This window comes from Rhincodon typus, chromosome 7 (assembly GCF_021869965.1).
Source record: "Rhincodon typus isolate 14 chromosome 7, sRhiTyp1.1, whole genome shotgun sequence".
Lineage (NCBI taxonomy): Eukaryota > Metazoa > Chordata > Chondrichthyes > Orectolobiformes > Rhincodontidae > Rhincodon > Rhincodon typus.
In genome coordinates this window covers 68,869,470-68,889,830 of record NC_063338.1, presented here as the reverse complement: position 1 = coordinate 68,889,830, position 20,361 = coordinate 68,869,470, and the positions used below count along the sequence as shown (strand labels likewise).

At 42.7% G+C, this 20,361-nt stretch overlaps 1 protein-coding gene across 1 annotated transcript in view; it reads right to left on the bottom strand.

Moving 5' to 3' along the window:
- thsd7ba (thrombospondin, type I, domain containing 7Ba) overlaps window positions 1-20,361 on the bottom strand; it is an 886,244-nt gene that overhangs the window by 84,003 nt on the left and 781,880 nt on the right. Inside the window, exons 23-24 of the mRNA XM_048599575.1 lie at window positions 19,338-19,509; window positions 1,521-1,694 (exon numbers count right to left, since the gene is read on the bottom strand). Coding sequence (XP_048455532.1) covers window positions 1,521-1,694; window positions 19,338-19,509 — 346 coding nt within the window. The remainder of the gene's footprint in view (window positions 1-1,520; window positions 1,695-19,337; window positions 19,510-20,361) is intronic.

Below are 20,361 nucleotides of genomic sequence, written 5' to 3'. Positions count from 1 at the left end.
GTGCACACCCAAGTAAGTTACAACATCAGACGATAGGTTAAGCAATTTTAATTAAAGAGGGTGTATTGGGGTGTAATTAAAGAGGGATTTGGCATCTGGCATCTGGACAGTGGTAAAGTTGATGGTCATTTGATTTTCTCTTTTGGAGGCAGCAATTGCTAGGTTGATTTGTTATGTCTTTCTTGAGACATGTGGATAGCCAAACAACAGACTGGCTCCCAGTTTTGCATTGGAGAAAAAGAGAGAGAACCCACTCAGGATCTTGCTTCATCAGCATTTCATCTCCTTGTGCACTGGTCAACAAAGAAAACGAATGCTTAAACACACAAAGGTTTTACTGTCACATGATCCTCTCCACATGTTTGTTGATCCCATATCGTCATAGTTACTGGATTCCAATTGCCTAGCTTACATGTTTACATTATGTCCAGGCACATTGCTTTCACAGCTGGTCTCCATTTGTCCAAGTGATTAATTCTAATAGTTTGTCCTCACTAAGTTGAGTATCCAAATGATTGTCAGAGTGATTTGCTAATAGAACAGGAGAAGTACCCCATATCAAGCTAAAACCTCCTGGCAGGTATTTGTAGAAGTTTGACTCCATTTCGCAGCTTTTGGGATGTAGGAGGTAAGGTAGTCCAAAAGTTCATTCATCTTTGAGAATGTGATTTCAAGAGTGGTTCAGTCTTTTTAAAATCCAGGCAATAAATTCATAAAGTTATTTTTTTGTTTTGAAAAGCATGGTTTCATATTGAATATTGATGCGCAGTGATTCACCAGATTCTATACATAAAAATAGCCTGGTTACTCAAGCTAGTCTGCTTCCTTATTGGTTCAACGCTTACCACACCCGTAATTCTGATACTGATAACTGTCACAGTCTCTGCTGAATGTGCAACAAATATTGCTGTAAATTCAAAATGTTACATTAATAGTCAAAAGCAGGAAAATAAAACAAGCAACATAAAAGACAGAACTATTTTTCATTAAATTGCCATCTGGCAAAACAAGGGAACTTTGACAAGAACTTGGTTTATGTTCCACAGTAGCCTCAAGCAAGAAAAGACTCAAAATGAATCTGGAGTGGGGCGTAAGAAATAAACAACAATTCCTTCCTAGAAATCCCTAGCCTAATTTTGAAATTTTATTGATCGAGGGGTGGAAGAAAAAAAATTTAAATATCTTAGGCTAAACGTCATATTTTCTTAATGTCTAAAGTGTCAAGGATTCTAGAAATCAGGCATCAATCTTTGCATAATCTTCGTAACCCATTCCAAATTAGAGTTGGTCAATCACAGGAGTTTGAATGATATGCAAATAGTACACGCAGCTGTTTGTCAGGGCTCACGTATCTTGACTTTCGTGATTCAAACCTCTTAATCCAGTCATGTGTTATTACATTAACCAAAAAAAATTAAATAAGCCAAATTAATGTTGATTATTTTCCAAATTATCAATGGTAAATTTGATAATTACATTTTTAGGCCAATTTAGTAACAACCTTCTTGATTTGTTCTCACCTGTGCAATGCTGCTCCTCCCACATTTGTTCAGGGCAATTTTCCTGGTTTTCCAATGCCTGAACAATTACAGCTCTGGAACGGGTTTGGCGACCAGTTGTTTCAAATCTCTTTCCATCCAGACAGATCAGCTGGCATGAACTCCACGTAGACCACTCAGTTAGGTGACAGTCACCTGGTATTTACAATTGAAATATTACATGACAGTAATGCTCACATCTAAACGATATAATGGTTGTGCATGCATTGGATGAGCAAATTCTAAACTTGCAGCAATATTAATTGCATATAGTGTTATGGTGATGGATCATGACTTCAGATCACTTATTGAACATTTAATGACAAAAAAAAAGACATACGGCCTCAAAATGACTGTAGATATACTTTCAGTGGCTGTCTGGAGATCAAGGTCCAAGAACGTCACACCTACTGAGATGTTAAAGAGGTTTGAAAGGATGGATTTAAAAGGGAAGAAATGTACCACAAACTGTAATCTGCTGGGAGTTACTTCAGACTGTGAACATAATGGGATAAAAGTCAGTAGTTTTGATTAAACACGTGTTTTCTGCCTTTTCCTTTCAAGAATACACAAGGACAAGTGTGTGTTAGCGGAAGGAAGCCTGCTTGTGAGCTGAGGAGCTCATGTTAATAGCCTGGGTTCAAGCACTAGCGTGCTGCAAAGGTAATAGACAAAGAACGCACTAGATACCCCTACAATACAGGTAAAGTAATGTATACTTGAGTCTGTATACTACAGTCAATTAATCAGTCAAAAGAAAACAGGACAAATGAAGAACTCTGACTCTGAGTGCTACCTGTCAGCCACTGTCAAAAGGAAACGAACAAAAGGATTTCAACTAGCCTGCAATGCTGATGGATCTGAAATTGACTGTTCAGTTATCAATGTTCCAATATCTAATCTTCAGAAATTACCCATTAACTTCCATCAGTTTTTGGATTCATTTCTCTTTTCCAATCCGTGTGCATGTGTTACATTAATATTTCTTCTCTCATTTAGTAACTGATAAACTTACTATTTTGTTATCTCAAGAAACCCTGGTTAAATTGTTACCTATTAAAAAAATAAATTCCCCAGGGTGTTGCCTGGGCTGAAAAGTCTCAGTCATGATGAGAGACTGGATAGGCTGGTTTATTTTCCTTAGAGCTGAGGAGGCTGAGGGAGGATCTGAATGAGGTGTACAAAATTACAAGAGGCATAAATTGGAGAATCTTGTCCTCATGGCAGATGTGTCTTAAATCAAAGGCATAAGTTTAAGGTGAGGAGCAAGTGGTCTAGAGGAGATCTGATAATTTTTTTTCACCCAGAGGGCAGATATATGGAACATATTGCCTGAGAGGTTGGTGGAGGCTCCCACAATATTTAAAAAGCAGGTGGATAAGTACTTAAAATGTCAGGGCATAGGAGACAATGGACTAAGTGCAGGTAATTGGGGTTAGTTTAGTTTGCATAGTGTAGTTGGCATAGACATGGTGGGCTAAACGGCTTGTTTCTATCCTGTATACTCTATGGCTCTCTAAGACTCTTTTAATTCGTATGATCTGGGAAGTAGGTATCCACAGGGAAGAGATGCTTTATGAATTAATCTTGTTATGACCAACCAAAGCAGCTGACAAAGAAAGAAGGAAAGACAGTTAATCTCTTATCTGCCAGGAGCTTGACAATTTACAATATCCCAGCTGAAACTGTAATAATTTGAGGAACCTCGTCTGGCCACAACAATAGCAAATATAAACCCAATCACAGAACCACCTCTAACAGAGGAGCAAAGTTGCATGAGAATTTCAGTGCTGGAGCAATGCCAGGAATACACCATGTGTCAGGGATTAAATGATCAAATCAAACAGTATGTTCCTTTGATCGTTGATAATTGGCAGAATACAGACTGTACTCAACCATCCTGTGTTTGCAAAACCCAAAACATAATGTCTAAATGTGATTCTCTGATAGGATTGTTCAGAAAATACTGTCCTGACTTTGCTAAGAGCTACGCTATCAACCAACTTAAGGTAAGTGTTAGAGCTGCTAATGTAGCTCATTTATCAGTGCTGAAACTGTCAATCATTCATATGTAGGTATCTGTTCCCAGCAAACAAAGGAATATGTTCAAGCTTTCCATTTTTTTTTTTAACTACCCAGGAACTTGGAGATCAATTGTTTCTCTTTGCCTTCTCCATTGCAGCACTTCAGCCAATTAGACTTATTACTAGAAGGCTATAAATGGAAGGCAATAAGAAATTTTGACTTGAGGCCAAAGGTTTTCAGGCATTTATCTTTACTGCTGCAGAACTGCCAAAATTCAGTGAGCCATCTAAAGATCATTTGCAAGATACCTTACTCTTTAGCATAAATGAAGGTTTCCTCTAAATATTTAGGGGGAAATAGGGCAATCAACAGAAGGCACTGTTTGGATTTTTGACATGTGAGGAATTCCAGGAGAGGACAATCATCCACCCACTTCCACATTGCCCTCAAAGAATCCGTCCACAAGAGTTCTCTGGAATTTATACAAGAGCAATACATAGGAGGACTTCAATCCCCCAGGAAGATTGTTGATTTTGACATACTGCAGGTGCACCTCAGCTAAGCTCCAGGCATGGTGCGTACTGCACTAGGAGAGAATATTTAATTCACCCAAGTCAGTCAGCATTCTATTCGGTATTTTCCAGGTGAGTATTGTCTTGCTCCAAAGAACCAATATTTATGTCATGTCCGCAGGTTACTTCATAATTGCAGGGCTTCCCATTTACAACAATACAAAGGTTAAAAAAAATAAAAGTGCTGGTCACACTAAACCTCCAGTTTGAAGTGCACAAGACCGGTGTGCATCATTGACAAGTTTTTTTAGTTTTCTCCTTCCAGCTCATCACACGCCTATTTTTTGTTCCTCAGCTAAATGGCAGTGTCAGATTTCCATACAAAACTAAGTTTTTCCCACTTCATGATCCTCTCAGCAGCCGAAATTGGGTTAATAAATGCTCCTAGGACAGCATTGGATAGGTTCCTGAACAACGAGGAGTTGATGTTTATTGTGGATAGGTGGTCAAGTGGAGGGGAGGACACATTCAGACCAGGCATGATCTTATCAAATAGCGGAGCAGGCTACAGGAGCTGGATGGTCTACTTCTCCACGTAATTTGTATGTTTAACAGGAGTTGCCATTTCACTGCTGTGAAGAATTACAAGGATTGAAGGGATGTCTCCTAGTAGCAATTTAGCTCACGGCACCTCTGTAGTGTCTTAAACGGAGCCAGGAAATATAACCAATAATACAAATGGCATGCTTTCAAGTGCATCAGGAGATGAGAGGTTAGAGTATCCTTGTGTATATTTAATACTGAGATAGATAGATTCTTGATCAATCACTGAAATGAAAGGTTATAGGGAAAGAGCAGGACAGTGGACGTGAGGAGTATCTGGGTTAGACATGATCCTATTGATTGGCGGAGTAGGTTCGAGGGGCCGAACAGCCTACCCCTGCTCCTATTTCTTATGGTCTTAAAGTGAGTTCCTCTATGAGAAGCTGAAGAAAATATGAAAACATGTAGAGATCAGATGTAAATGTCTGCTAATACATGGGATACCTGTCTTTTTATCCTTGGTTATCTTGCATACCCTGTTAAGACCATTAATTTCTTCCAGCAATGGAGCAGTAATCTTTTCACTGTTGTGTGGGTACTGACGTAGCCGGTTGTCATCCACATCTTACCACCTTAACCACCTTATGGCCATGGCTCAGGAGCTGAATCTCCTCCTGTCCTCCGTGTTTCTGAACAATATTTTTAAAAAGAACATGACAAGAAAATTGGAGACAACAAGGTGCAGGGCTGGATGAACACAGCAGGCCAAGCAGCATCATAGGAGCAGAGAGGCTGATGTTTCGGGCCTAGACCCTTCATCAGAAAAAGCACCAAACCATCATCTCCCAAACCATCCACAACCTCATCACCTCAGGTGACCTCCCACCCATGGCCTCCAACCTCATCGTTCCCCAACCTCGCACTGCCCGCTTCTATCTCCTTCCCAAAATCCACAAACCTGAATGCCCTGGTCGACCCATTGTCTCCGCCTGCTCCTGCCCCACCGAACTGATCTCCAACTATCTGGACTCCATTTTCTCCCCCTTGGTCCAGGAACTCCCTACCTATGTCCGTGACACCACCCACGCCCTCCACCTCCTCCAGAACTTCCAATTCCCCGGTCCCCAACACCTCATCTTTACCATGGATGTCTAGTCCCTCTACACCTGCATTCCCCATGCAGATGGCCTTAAGGCCCTCTGCTTCTTCCTGTCCCGCAGGCCCGACCAGTCCCCCTCCACTGACACCCTCATCCGCTTAGCTGAACTCGTCCTCACCCTCAACAACTTCTCTTTCAATTCCTCCCACTTCCTACAGACAAAGGGGGTAGCCATGGGTACCCGCATGGGCCCAAGCTACGCCTGCCTCTTTGTAGGTTACATGGAACAATCCCTCTTCCGTACCTACACCGGCCCTAAACCCCACCTCTTCCTCCGTTACATTGATGACTGTATCGACGCCGCCTCGTGCTCCCACGAGGAGCTCGAACAGTTCATCCACTTCACTAACACCTTCCACCCCAACCTTAAGTTTACCTGGACCATCTCTAACACCTCTCTCCCCTTCCTGGACCTCTCTGTCTCCATATCGGGCAACCACCTAGAAACCGATATTCATTTCAAGCCCACCGACTCCCACAGCTACCTAGAATACTCCTCCTCCCACCCACCTTCCTGAAAAAATGCTATCCCCTATTCCCAATTCCTTCGCCTCCGCCGCATCTGCTCCCAGGATGAGGCATTCCACTCCCGTACATCTCAGATGTCCTCGTTTTTCAAGGACCGTAACTTCACCCCCTCAGTGGTCGAGAACGCCCTCAACCGTGTCTCCCACATCTCCCGCAACTCATCCCTCACACCCCGTCCACGCAATAAGAACCAAAAAAGAATCCCGCTCGTCCTCACGTACCACCCCACCAACCTCCGGATCCAACACATCATCCTCCGACACTTCCGCCATCTGCAATCCGACCCCACCACCAAAGACATCTTTCCCTCCCCACCCTTATCTGCTTTCCGGAGGGACCACTCTCTCCGTGACTCCCTTGTCTGCTCCACACTCCCCTCCAGCTCCACCACACCCGGCACTTTTCCCTGCAACCGCGGGAGATGCTACACCTGCCCCCATACCTCCTCCCTCACCCCCATCCCAGGTCCCAAGAAGACTTTCCACATCAAGCGGATGTTCACCTGCACATCTGCTAATGTGGTATACTGCATCCGCTGTACCCGCTTCCTCTACATCGGGGAAACCAAGCGGAGGCTCGGGGACCGCTTTGCAGAACACCTACGCTCGGTTCGCAATAAACAACTGCACCTCCCAGTCGCGAACCATTTCAACTCCCCCTCCCATTCCTCAAATGACATGTCCATCCTGGGCCTCCTGCAGTGCCACAACGATGTCACCCGAAGGTTGCAGGAACAGCAACTCATATTCTGTTTGGGAACCCTGCAGTCCAATGGTATCAACGTGGATTTCACAAGTTTCAAAATCTCCCCTCCCACTACTGCATCCCGAAACCAGTCCAGCTCGTCCCTGCCTCCCTAACCTGTTCTTCCTCCCACCTCAAGCCGCACCTCCATCTCCTACCGACTAACCTCATCCCGCCCCCTTGACCTGTCCGTCCTCCCTGGACTGACCTATCCCCTGCCTAACTCCCCACCTACACTCACCTTTACTGGCCCCATCCCTGCCTCTTCGACCTGTTTGTTTCCTCTCCACCTATCCTCTCCTCTATCCATCTTCTATCTGCCTCCCACTCTCTCCCTATTTATTTCGGAACCCCCTTCCCCTCCCCCTTTTCTGATGAAGGGTCTAGGCCCAAAACGTCAGCCTCTCTGCTCCTATGATGCTGCTTGGCCTGCTGTGTTCATCCAGCCCTGCACTTTGTTGTCTCGGATTCTCCAGCATCTGCAGTTCCTACTATCTCATGAGAAGAAAATTGTTGCTTCGACTACAACTGCTTCCAGACATTTCAAGTTGCTTCAACCAGACAGATAGCAAACCAACTGGAAGTCAACCAGACCAACAACAGAATCAAAAATAAAACAAGCATCAAACCCAGACCACGGATAAACAGGAAAAGGTCAGCCACAGAAGAGAATGTGCAGAAAAGCAGGCTCCTAAATTCAAAGCACCTTCAGCAGACCTCGGTGGGGGCTAAATTGGAAAATAGGTGCAAGGCTTTGAACCTGCACCTGTTAATTGAGAAAAATGCAACTGGCTAACTTCATGCTTCCTGCTCATTATAAGGATGTCATAGAGTCAGCATATACCGTGCTGCTCACGGACTGCTCCCATCAGCAAATTGTATCTTGCTTGCACCCCTTAACATTTTGCTTCAGGCTGGCCTGCAAAGGATGCAGTGGGGGGAAGGAGGTGGTGTGGGGTTCATGTTGTGGAATGCAGAGAATTATACAGGAAGCAATTCTGATCCAAAGATAAAGAGATCAGGTTAGGATAGAAATTATTGCAAAGAATCAACCCAAGGATAAGCATGTAGTTTTTTAAGATATTCAATGATCTCACATGTCAAGTCAAGTGCATGAGCTTTTAAATACAATGGCCTGCCAACCGTACCACTAATGTTGGTTATGTATTATTATTCAGTACAATATTCAGTTCACCACAGCCCTACCATTTACCGACTAACAATCTCTATCAATCAGGACATTGTCTGACAGCCAGGAAACAGGGTGGTGTGTTACCTTACCTATACACTAGGCACTTGCACAAAGCTCATAACCAAATTTCACTGGTTTCATGCACTGCCAGTTATTCAACATAACAGGTACATCAGACAAATGGTGTTAACCATTATTAGAATACCAAAACTGAGAACATTGCTAAAGGAAAAGGTGAAACATTGTTTGCATCCTCATTCCTAATCTGTTTCCATGTTCCACAACCCCTTCATCTCACACCCTTGAGAATCCAGATCCACAGTACTGTGGTTGACTCTTAACCCATCGACTTCATAAGCAAGGAAATCTGCCATCCTCACCTGGTCTGGTCTACATGGGACTGAGCAGTAAAATGATTAGTGCTGAATTACACATGGAAATTGCCTTGCAAGCCACTTACGTCAATCAAAATTAGGGATGGAGAACAAAAGACAGCAGTGGAATAGGGCTTCTGAGTCTGGGGCTTGGCCACTCCATCCACTTTTTTTTTCATTTCTTTAAGTTTTCTCTCTCTCTTCTCATTCTATTTTCTCTTTTATTTTGTTTTACTTACCTCTTGGTGAAGAACTCAAACCCTGCCCAATAGCATGGACTCGTGGCTACTTCGGCAATGGCTGAAGATGAGGCGTCTCAGCGTTGTCGGCGGAGTGAGAGCGGGCCTGGCCTCTTCAGCATGTATGGCAGGAGTCAGCTCCTTGGGGAGAGTGAGCCCAGAGCTATGGGAGTGAGCCTTAGGGAGTTCACAATGCCAGCGATTATGGGTCCAGCAGTGAGTGATAGCACCATGTAGTGGGGCCTCTTCGATAGTGGTGGGCCCAGCACAGGACTCAAGGCAATGGCAGCGGCATCGGCTTTCAATGGCAGGTTGGCCCCTGCGGTTGGTGGAGAAGGCAGACCCTGCGGTCAGTGGAGAAGGCAGACCCTACAGTCGGTGGAGAAGGCAGACCCTGCTGTTGGTGTTGGTCAGCTGCAGCAATGCAGTGGGCCTGAATCGATACTCCAGGTGGATTTACAGGAACAGCGGTTGTTTCAGCAGTGACATGGCAAGCCCAGTGTGGTGACTCCTGGAATGGACGGTGCAGGAAAAGCATGGCAAAGAGGACAAGATTGAGTCCCTGCAAGAAGTACAGTCCCAGCGTGGCTAAGCACTTTCGAAAGACTGTAACGTTTGACTTTTAGCTTTATTTCTTTATTTTTCTGCTTGATACTAAGAATTACTGTAATGTTTAACTTTCAAATTTGTTCTTTCTTTCTACCTTGTTTTTATGTTTCTCTACCTAGGTGCTTGTACCTGAGCTAGCACCTCGTGTGGCGACAATACACACTTTTCACTCTACTCCTGCACTTTCTTACTTGAGTACACCTGACAATAAATGAAAACTAAATCTAAAAGTGCTAGCCTTGCCAATGATAAGCACATTTCATGAAATAATAAATTATTTTTAAAACTTTCATCTGACTTACAAGCTGCCAGGATATAAACATATATCCCACTTTTCCATCCTCTTGACATAACCTCAATCTTATATATTTTAGCTTTCAAATTCCCATGAAGCTTGACCAGACCAGACCAGACCAGGCCAGGCCATGGAGGAAAGCCAAGAAGAGAGTCAGGATAGGGACATAGTGATGATTTCACACTGACAGCCAAAAGCTCAGCTTGTCCTGCCCTGAGTAACCTCTGCTCATCACCCACTCACAGAGCACACATGTGCAATTACTAACATGTGCAGAAACCTTAAATCAATAAAAATTCTTGTAGCAGCTGCTATCAATTGATGTAGATTTCTACAAGTTGAATAAACTATGAGAATGAGCTGCACCATGGCACAGTGGTTAGCACTGCTGCCTCACAGCACTAGGAACCCAAGTTTGATTCCCCCTTTGGGTGACTGACTGTGTGGAGTTTGCATGTTCTCCCTGTGTCTGTGTGGCTTTCCTCTGGGTGCTCTGGTTTCCTCCCACAATCCAAAGATGTGCAGGCAAGGTGGTTTGGCCATGCTAAATTGCCCATAGGGTCCAGGAATGTACAGATTAGGTGGGTTATGGGGATGGGTCTGGATGGGATGCTCTGAGGGTTGATGTGGACTTGTTGGGCCAAAAGGCCTGTTTCAGCACTGTAGGGATTCTATGCTATGCAAACATTTGTAGAATTGAAACAATAGACATTTAAAATCAACCAGCTAATGGCCTGTGAACAGTTGATGTTCCTGTAAGTGGTTGACAAATGGAGGGGATGTTCTTTACTGCTTCATGTTTAAATGTGTGAAGTTAAGAGAAGGTGATGACTAGAGCTCTGAGCTGCAATTTGACACCAGAGACACCAAATCAGTGCTTTTTCCTTCTCTCATAGGATTTAATTTGAACATTTGATATCCAATTCTCAATCACATTTAAACTGAGCAAAGCACATTGACAGTACACTAAATGGCTGCCACAATCATCTGTGCTTACTGAGTCCACATTAATGTGTCTAACATTCAGAAAATATATGGTTAATACACATTTTGGATATAGCACACTTCTGGCGCTCTGCAGTTCTGTGTGTTCAGACAATGAACCAAGCAAGCAAAACTAACCTTTAACCTTTAAACTTTAAACCTGCAGGAGAAGCACACTGCAGCTGACATCATCATACATTCAAATATCTCTGTTGGGCAAAGGAACAGCTCCTGCCAGCATTTAGGAACAGGTTATTACCTTGCTGGAATCTATTTTGTAGTTACTGATTTCCAATTAGTCACAGCAGTTAAATGCTTATGTGTAGGAGAAAATGGCTTAATTAGCTGCAAGCAAATGTTAATTTAGAAATCTGAATTTTGGATGATCAGTCTCTTCTTAGCTTGCTGGTTTTTCATAGATGGGACTTTAGGAACAATGGAATCTGTCTTCTATCTTTCCCAGCACTGTTGTCGACGTGGCCCTCAACTGGGTTCGACCCATCTCCCACACTTCTGCCCTCACCCCTTCTCTTCCCTCCCGCAACAGTGATAGGGTTCGCCTTGTCCTTACCTACCATCCCCCCAGCATCCACATCCAGAAGATCATCAGACGTCATTTCCGCCACCTCCAGCGAGATGCCACCACCAGACACATATTCCCCTCCCCTCCCTTGTCCACCTTCAGTATGGACCGTTCCCTCCGGGACACCCTGGTCCACTCTTCCTCCACTCAGCAACACGGCACCTTCCCTTGCAACCGGCGAAGGTGCAACACCTGCGCATTTACCTCCTCCCTCCACACTATCCAAGTCGCCAAACATACCTTCCAGGTGAAGCAACACTTCACCTGCACTTCCCAGAATCTAGTCTACTGCATTTGCTGCTCACAATGTGATCTCCTGTACATTGGGGAAACGAAGTATAGCCTGGGTGACTGCTTTGCAGAACATCTACGTTCTGCTCGCAAAAAAGACCCTGAGCTACCTGTTGCCTGCCACTTTAACACACCACCCTGTTTCCTGGCCAACATCTCTGTCTCTGGCTTGTTGCAGTGTTCGAGCAAAGCTCAATGCAAGCTGGAAGAACGACACCTCATTTTCCGCTTGGGGACCCTCCGGACTCAATATCAAGTTCAATATTTTTAGGGCCTAAACTCTCCCATACCCTAGCCCCATACCCCACACACTAGGCCTTGTTATCACATAACCTGCCAATACCCACTACCTATTGTTACTCACTAACTACTCCATTAACAACTACTCACCCTCCCAGCCAGATCATTATTAACTCCTTTGTCTATCCAACTGCTCTTCTCTCTCTTTGGGCTCTATCCTATCGTTTTCTCCCTGCCCCATCCCCCTCACTATTTTCTGCATATAAACTGACGTTTTCTCAGCTACCATCAGTTCTGAGAAAGGGTCACCGGACTCAAAACGTTAACCCTGAATTTTTTCTTCACAGATGCTGCCAGACCTGCTGAGCTTTTCCAGCACTTCTGTTGTTGAGTCTGTCTGCTGATTTAGAACAAAGAACAAAGAAGATTACAAGACAGGAACAGGCCCTTCGGCCCTCCAAGCCATATTCCAATTCTATTCATATATTTGTCAAGACGCCCATTAAAAGCCACTATAGATCTGCTTCCACTACCTCCCCTGGCAGTGAGTTCCAAGCACCCACCACGCTCTGTGTAAAAAAACTTGCCTCGTACATCACCTTTAAACCTTGCCCCTCACACCTTAAACCCATGGCTCCTGGTAACTGACTCTTCCACCCTGGGAAAAAGCTTCTGACTGTCCAGTCTGTCCATGTCCTTCATAATCTTGTAGACATCTATCAGGCCACCCCCTCAACCTACGTCGTTCCAGTGAGAGCAACCCAAGTTTCTCTAACCTCTCCTCATAGCTAATGTCCACCATACCAGGCAACATCCTGGTAAATCTTTTCTGTACCCTCTCCAAAGCCAGCACATCCTTCTGGTAATGTCGGGACCAGAATTGAACACAATATTCCAAATGCGGCCTTACTAAGATTCTATAAAGTTGCAACATTACCTGCCAATTTTTAAACTCAATGCCCCGGTCGATGAAGGCAAGCATGTCATATGCCTTGTTGACTACCTTCTTCACCTGCGTTGCCACTTTCAGTGACCCGTGTACATATTCACCCAGATCCCTCTGCCTCTCAGTACTCTTAAGGGTTCTGCCATTTACTGTATATTTTCCATCTGGATTAGACCTTCCAAAATGCGTTACCTCACATTTTTCTGGATTAAACTCCATCCGCCATCTCTCTGCCCAAGTCACCAACCAACCTATATCCAGTTGTATCCTTTGACGGTCCTCATTGCTATCTGCAATTCCACCGACCTTTGTGTCATCGGCAAACTTACTAATCAGACTAGTTATATTCTCCTCCAAATCATTTATGTATATTACAAACAGCAAAGGTCCCAACACTGATCCCTGAGGAACGCCACTAGTCATAGCCCTCCATTCAGAAACGCACCCTTCCACTGCTACCCTCTGTCTTCTATGACCGAGACAGTATTTTTATCCATCTTGCAAGCTCACCTCTGACCCCATGAGACTTTACCTTTGTATCAGCCTGCCATGAGGGATCTTGTCAAAGGCCTCACTGAAGTCCATGTAGACAGCATCCACTGCCCTACCCTCATGGATTATCTTCATCACTTCCTGAAAAAACTCAACCAAGTTAGTGAGACATGACCTCCCCTTCACAAAACCATATTGCCTTTCGCTAAAATGCCCACTGATTTCCAGGTGGGAGTAAATCCTGTCTCGAAGAATCTTCTCCTATAATTTCCGTACCACTGACGTAAGGCTCACCGGCCTGTAATTAGGTGGATTATCCTTGCCACCCTTCTTAAACAAAGGAACAACATTGGCTATTCTCCAATCCTCTGGGACCTCCCCTGTAGCCTGTGCGGATGCAAAGATTTCCCTCAAGGCCCCAGCAAATTCCTCCTTTGCCTCTCTCAGTATTCTGAGGTATATCCCCTTGGATTTGTCTTCATGTTGGATGCCTGATTTCAGATTCAAGCTTATTTTCTTTTCGTGCAGAACCTTTCAGGAATCATAGATTCCTTACAGAGGGATCAAGTCCACACTGACCCTCTGAAGAGCATCCCACCCAAGACCCATGACCGCTCCCCCCACCTTTTCCCTGTACTCCTGCATTTCCTATGGCTAATCCAAGTAGCCTGCACATCCCTAGACACTAGGGACAAATTAGCATGACCAATCGACCTAACCCCCCCCACATCTGTGGGAGGAAACCACAGCACCCAGAGGAAACCCACACAGATACTGAGAAAACGTACAGACCCCACACAGTCACCCAAGGGAGGAACTGAACTCAGGTCCCTGATGCTGTAAGGCAGCAGTGCTAACAACTAAGTCACCGTGCCACCCAAATTTACACTCCAGCAAATCAATGTATGAAATTAAGGCATATTATAAAATGTGCAAGTAATCTACTACATGATATTACCACCCAGGAGTGAGGATAAATATCGCCAATTGGAGAATCGATCCATTTACTATAAGACTTTATATTAAAGCTATGATCTAACACCAGGACGAAAACCTCAACAGATTAAATCATGTAAAACTGCAATAACAACATCTAAGATTTTGAGATAACAAGGTGTAGAGCTGGATGAACAGAGCAGGCCAAGCAGCATCATAGGAGCAGGAAAGCTGATGTTTCGGGTCTGGACCCTTCTTCAGAAATTTTGGCCTTTTATTAAACTGTTATTCGGTTTCATTTCCTCTGTAAAGAAACACAAACCAAAACAGAATACATTCTGGAAAAAAGAGTAATCTACTGTGAATTATGGAAATTGTGGCTTCCAAGTGTGAAAGTATAAGTGTTTTTCACTGACAAGGACCACGATTAAGTGGTACTTTCCAAGTCATAAACTGTCACAGTTAACCTTTTGAACCTGCCTTGAAGGACCTCTTACTGACCTAAGTATTCTTCTAAAAATTCCGTTTACAGTTGGTGGCACAGCTGCTAAAAAGGGACTTTCTGTGCAAATAGGTTCTGTATATTTGACAAATGTTAACCTGTGCTTCTAATGTTAGTTTCATTAACTGTCACTCACCCTTATAACATACTGATGATTCATTACAAAGTTCATACAAATATAGCCATAGAGGCTTACAGCACAGAAGAACAGCATTCAACCCATTGAATCTACACTGGTCGAAAGCAAGCATTTAACTATTCTCACCCTATTTTCCAGCATTTCACCCATAGTATTTGGACAAGTGCATATCTAAATTCTTGTTAAATGTTATGAGGGTTTTGTATCTATCACATTTACAGGCAGTGAGTTCCAGATTCCTACCACCGTCTGGGTGAAAAGAAAGCCTCATTTCAATAGTAGCACAGGATAAATTTGAAACATAACTAAGGCAAAGCAAGTTCATCCATTTGAGGCTGGATGCCTCTAATTTAACAGCTGCAGTATTAGAGGTAAGGCAGATGAGCTAAGAGCATGGATTGACACATGGAACTGTAGTGTTGTCATCACAGAGACGTGGTTGACAGTGGGACAAGATTGGCAACATAACATCCCAATGTATAAGATCTTTAGACAGGACAGGGGAAGGGGTTGCATTATTAGTTAGGGAGTCAATTACTGCAGTCAGGAGGAAGGGTATCTTGGGAGGATCGTCAAATGAGACTTTGAGGGTAGAATGTAGGAATGAGAAGGGAACAGCCACACTGTTAGGAATATATTGTAGAACCCAGTCAGCAGGCCATTGAGGAGCAGTTATGTAGTCAATTCATTATGCCGTGAACAAATAATAATAATAATAGAGATTTCAACCATCCCACTATTAATTGGGTAATCATAATTAAAGGATTTAGGGGGAAAATATTACTTGAAATGTATACAGGAGAGCTTTTCATGTCAACATGTAGATGGTGCTACAAGCAGCAGTGCAGTGCTGGGCTTAATTCTGGGGAATGAAGTTAGACAGGTGTTTGAGGTGACTATAGGGGAGCATTTTAGTGATATCAATCACAATGCAATACGGTTTACATTTCTTATGGAAAAGAAGAGAGATGGTTTGTAAAAGAGGGTTTTGGACTGGGGTAATGCAGATTTTATTAAAATAAGGCAAGATCTGGCCAAAGTAGACTGGGCACAGCAAATTGAGGATAAATCTACAGAAGAATAGTGGGAGGTGTTCAGAAAGATCCTGGGGGTAGTGTAGGCACATTATGTTTCTTTTAGTATGAAATGGAGGAATAAGAAGCCCAGAGAACCGTGCATGTCCAGGAATATTCAGAACTGGATAAAAAAGAAAAGTGAGACATATACCAGGTACAAAAGGGAGCAAACAATGCAGGTCCTAAAGGAACATAGGAACTGCAGGGGGGAGCTCAAGAAAGCAATTAGGAGAACAAAAATGGGTCATAAGAAAATATTGGTGAGCGAGATTAAGAAGAATCCCATGATAGTCTATAAGTATGTCAAGGGGAAGAAAATAACCAGGGAAAGAGTAGAGCTTATTAGGGACAAAGTATGCAAACTGTGCATGAAGCCAGAGGATGTTAGCACAGTGTAAATGAGTACTTCACATTGTCTTCACTCAGGAGAAGGAGGATGGAAGTACAGAATTTGACAAGGTAGTCTGTGAAGTTCTTAAGCAGATTGATATAAGAAGCAAGAAGGCATGGGAGGTTTTAGCAGATTTAAAAAATGGACAAATCCCTAGATCTGGATGAGTTGTATGCTAGGGATATGTTAAGGGAGGTGTTGGAGGAAATTACAGGGGCCGTAACCAAATTTTTAAATTATTTCTGGCCACTGGGAGGTGCCAGAGACTGGAGAACAGCTGATATGGTTTCACTTTACAAGAAATATGGTGGAGTTAGATCAGCAAACTATAGACCAGTGAGTCTAACACCAATAAGGAATTATTGGAGAAAATAATGATGGCGAAAATGAATCTCCATTTAGAGAGGTAAGGTTTGATCAGGTATAGTCAGTATGGCCTTGTCAGAGGGAGGTCATGCCTAACAAACCTGATGAAATTTTTTGAGGAGGTGACCAAGTGTTTAGATGAGGATAGGGCAGTTGGTGGAGTTTATATGGATTTCAGCAAGGCTTTTGACAAGGTCTCTCATGGTAAACTGATAAAGAAGGTAAAAGCTCATGGGATCCATGGTAACTTGGCAAGGTGGATCCAAAATTGGCTTAGCAATGGGAGACAGCGGGTGGTGGTAGAAGGTTGTTAATGTGATTGGATGTCAGTACAGTGGCATACCACCGAGATCAGTGCTGGGGCCCCTTATTGTTTGTGATATTGTGATAAGAATGTGGGAGGATGATAAGTTACTTTGCAGATGACACAAAGATTGGTTGGATAGCTGAATGTGAGGAGGAAGGTGTTAGGTTACAGAAAGATATAAACTGATTGGTCAGATGGGCAGATCAGTGGCAGACAGATTTTAAATCTGATAAATGTGATGTGATACGCTTTGGAAGAAGGAACCAGACAAGGGAGTACTCAATGAATGGCAAGACACTAGGAAGCTCAGAGGAACAGAGGGATCTTGAGATGCCTGTCCACAGATCCTTGAAGGTGACAGACGGAACGGTGTTAAGAAGGTACACAGGACACTTGCCTTTATCAGTCGTGGCAGAGATTATAAGAGCAGGGAGGTCATGTTGGAGCTGAACAGAATCTTGGTTAAGCCATAGCTAGAGTACTATGTGAAGTTCTGGGCACCACACGATAGGAATGATGTGATTGCACTGGAGTGGTTACACAAGGGGTTCCCCAGGATATTGTTTGAGAAATGGAGCATTTCAGATCTGAAGAGGCAATGAGTAAGCTTGGGTTGTTTTCTTTGTAGCAGATAAGTTTGAGTGAGGACCTGGTAGAGGAATATATTGGTGAAAATATCAGCTATAACTGTACATTTACAGAAATCAAATCAACAAAACACACTGCCTCAAATCATTAGTTGGTAGATTTTAATAAATTTTGATGGAAGAGCATTGTTTGAAAGCATTAAATCTCTCCCTCCACAGATGCTGACTGCCCTGATGAGTCTTGCCAGTATCTACAATGTTTATATCAGATTTTTGGCACCATAGTCATTTCTTCTTGCTTTAGTTTTTATAATCTTATGTTTTAACTACACTGAAAACTTTCCAGGTGATTTCACTAACATTGTCCCAGGCCCAACTATCTTCAGCAGCATTATCAATGATCTTCACTCCATCATAAGCTCAGAAGTAAGGGTTTCACTATTGATTGTGCAATGTCCAGCATCATTTGCAAGTCCTCAGATGCTGAAGCAGCCCATGTCTATATGCAGCAAAACCTGGACAATATTCAGGTGTTGCGAGATGAATGGTTACTATCATGCATGTCACACAAATGCCAGGAAATGGCCATCTTCAACAAGACAGTGTAGTCTTTTTCCCTTGACATTCACTACCATTACTATGAATGAATCCTTGACTTTCAGCATTTTAGGATTACGCTGACAGAAGTTGAACTGGATCAGCCATACAATTACATATAATTACAATGGCCATAACAGCAAGTCAGAGGCTAGTAATTTTATAGCTAGTAACTCACCTCCTGACTCCCCAAAGCCTATCCACCATTTACATGTCACAAGTTAGGAACGTGTTGGAATACTCTCTACTTGACTGGCAAGTGCAGCTCCAACAAGACTCAAGAAATTTGAAACTATCCAGGACAAAGCAGCCCACTTTGTTCAATTCCATAACCATTGATGCACAATAGCAACAGTGTGTATTATCTGTAAGATATACTACAGTAACTTAGCAACACTCTTTTCACCAAATCCATAACCGCTACCATCCAGAAGAACAAAGAAAGCAGATACATGGGAATGCCATCTGCAATTTCCCCTCCAACAACACACCAGCCTGACGTGGGACCATGTCATTTACAGCTCTCTGCATGTTCTGACACCCCAAGTAATGTATTAGTCAAAAAGGTGAATAGGTATCATCTTCTGCAGGGCAATTAGGATTGGGGTAAAATGTAATGGCCTAGCAGTCGTTCCCACAATCTATGAATGAATCTAAAAAGTTGGCTTTCGTATTATGCAGAATTACAGATTATTAACACAATGTCAGTGACATTCATTTGGCATCTCTCAGGCTTGTAGTCTGAATACATCTCAGGATGTTGATATACTTTAAAGATATAAGTGCAAGTTATTCTCCTACTAAGTAATATTTGAAACAGTACATAATATTAAAGAGAAATATCAGTGATCACAGCAGCTAACCAATGTATAATTACATGATAACACTGAAGTGAATTAGAATCAATTAGTTAATAAATTGCAAGCATTAATATTAATATCATGAAATGACCTTACCCTTTGCAAAACATCAAACTTGTCATAAACAGAAATAAAAGCATTGTAATAATATCTCAAAGGACTCTTAATTTAATTTGTGATGATTTTCATGCCTCAAGCCAATAAATAGTCAATATAATTTTCAGAAACATGCCAAAGAATGAACGATTCATATTCATGTAAGATAGTCATATGACACTTTACCTGGACAAGGCACTGAACAAGGAACCTTTAAGCCCCACACAACATCAGATATTCCAACTGGCCTGTTACCACACATTTCGTTGTCCACCACCTTTGCTGAACCTTGGAGTCTTCCATCATAAACGATACAAGAGAGGTTACGCACTTTAAAACCATCACCACATTGTGCTCCCTGCAAAATAAAGTAATTATTGATTATAGTCTTTGAAGAATTAATAAAATGGCTATGATAATTGAGATCCAACAAATTCAGGCAACATTGTTTGACTTCTGTTATGGGTTGCAGTGAAAATGGACTATCGATATTCAAGTTCCAGCATTTGATTTAATAACTGAGATTTTCCTTGGACTAAAAATATTTTTATTAAAGGATGCTACTGGCCTAAAATGACTGCTGTGATCAGCTGACTATCCCAAGCATCCATGTCAAAGGTATGAAATCAGCTGTATCAGAATTGCCATTGCAATCAAGAGCCACTGAAATTCAGTGAGGCAACAAGAAATTTGCATCTTTTGCTTTATTCACACTTGCACGATAAATTCAGATATTAAGTAATGAAAAGTTGCTTGCAGTGAAACAATGACAAGACATTAGAATCCTCCAAGGAATGGCATAGCAACAACAGCATTTGAGCATCTAAGAAAAGGGAAAGCAATGTTGACTGAAAGCTCTTTTCTGCTGATCTCTCTCAACATCAGAAAACAGCGCTCATGAGAAAGCAATCTAGGAAACAACAATTCAGCAAGAAATCAAGATTATCTCAAAGTTTCACCATTCCTTAGGAAACAAGTTGAAACATTCAGAAATAGTATTCACTCTTGCAACTCAATGATTCTAAAAAAGCAGTATCCTGAAACTGCTTTTATGATCCTATAAGAATGGACACCCCTCTCCCTACTTTATAAGATTTATTACCCGTGTCTGGTTTTGATGGTGTGTTTTTGTATTTTTCTCAGGTTTTAAAGGTTAAGAAAACTCTCTTTTAAGCAAGTAAACATTGGACTTAGCTTTCCCTTAGTTTCT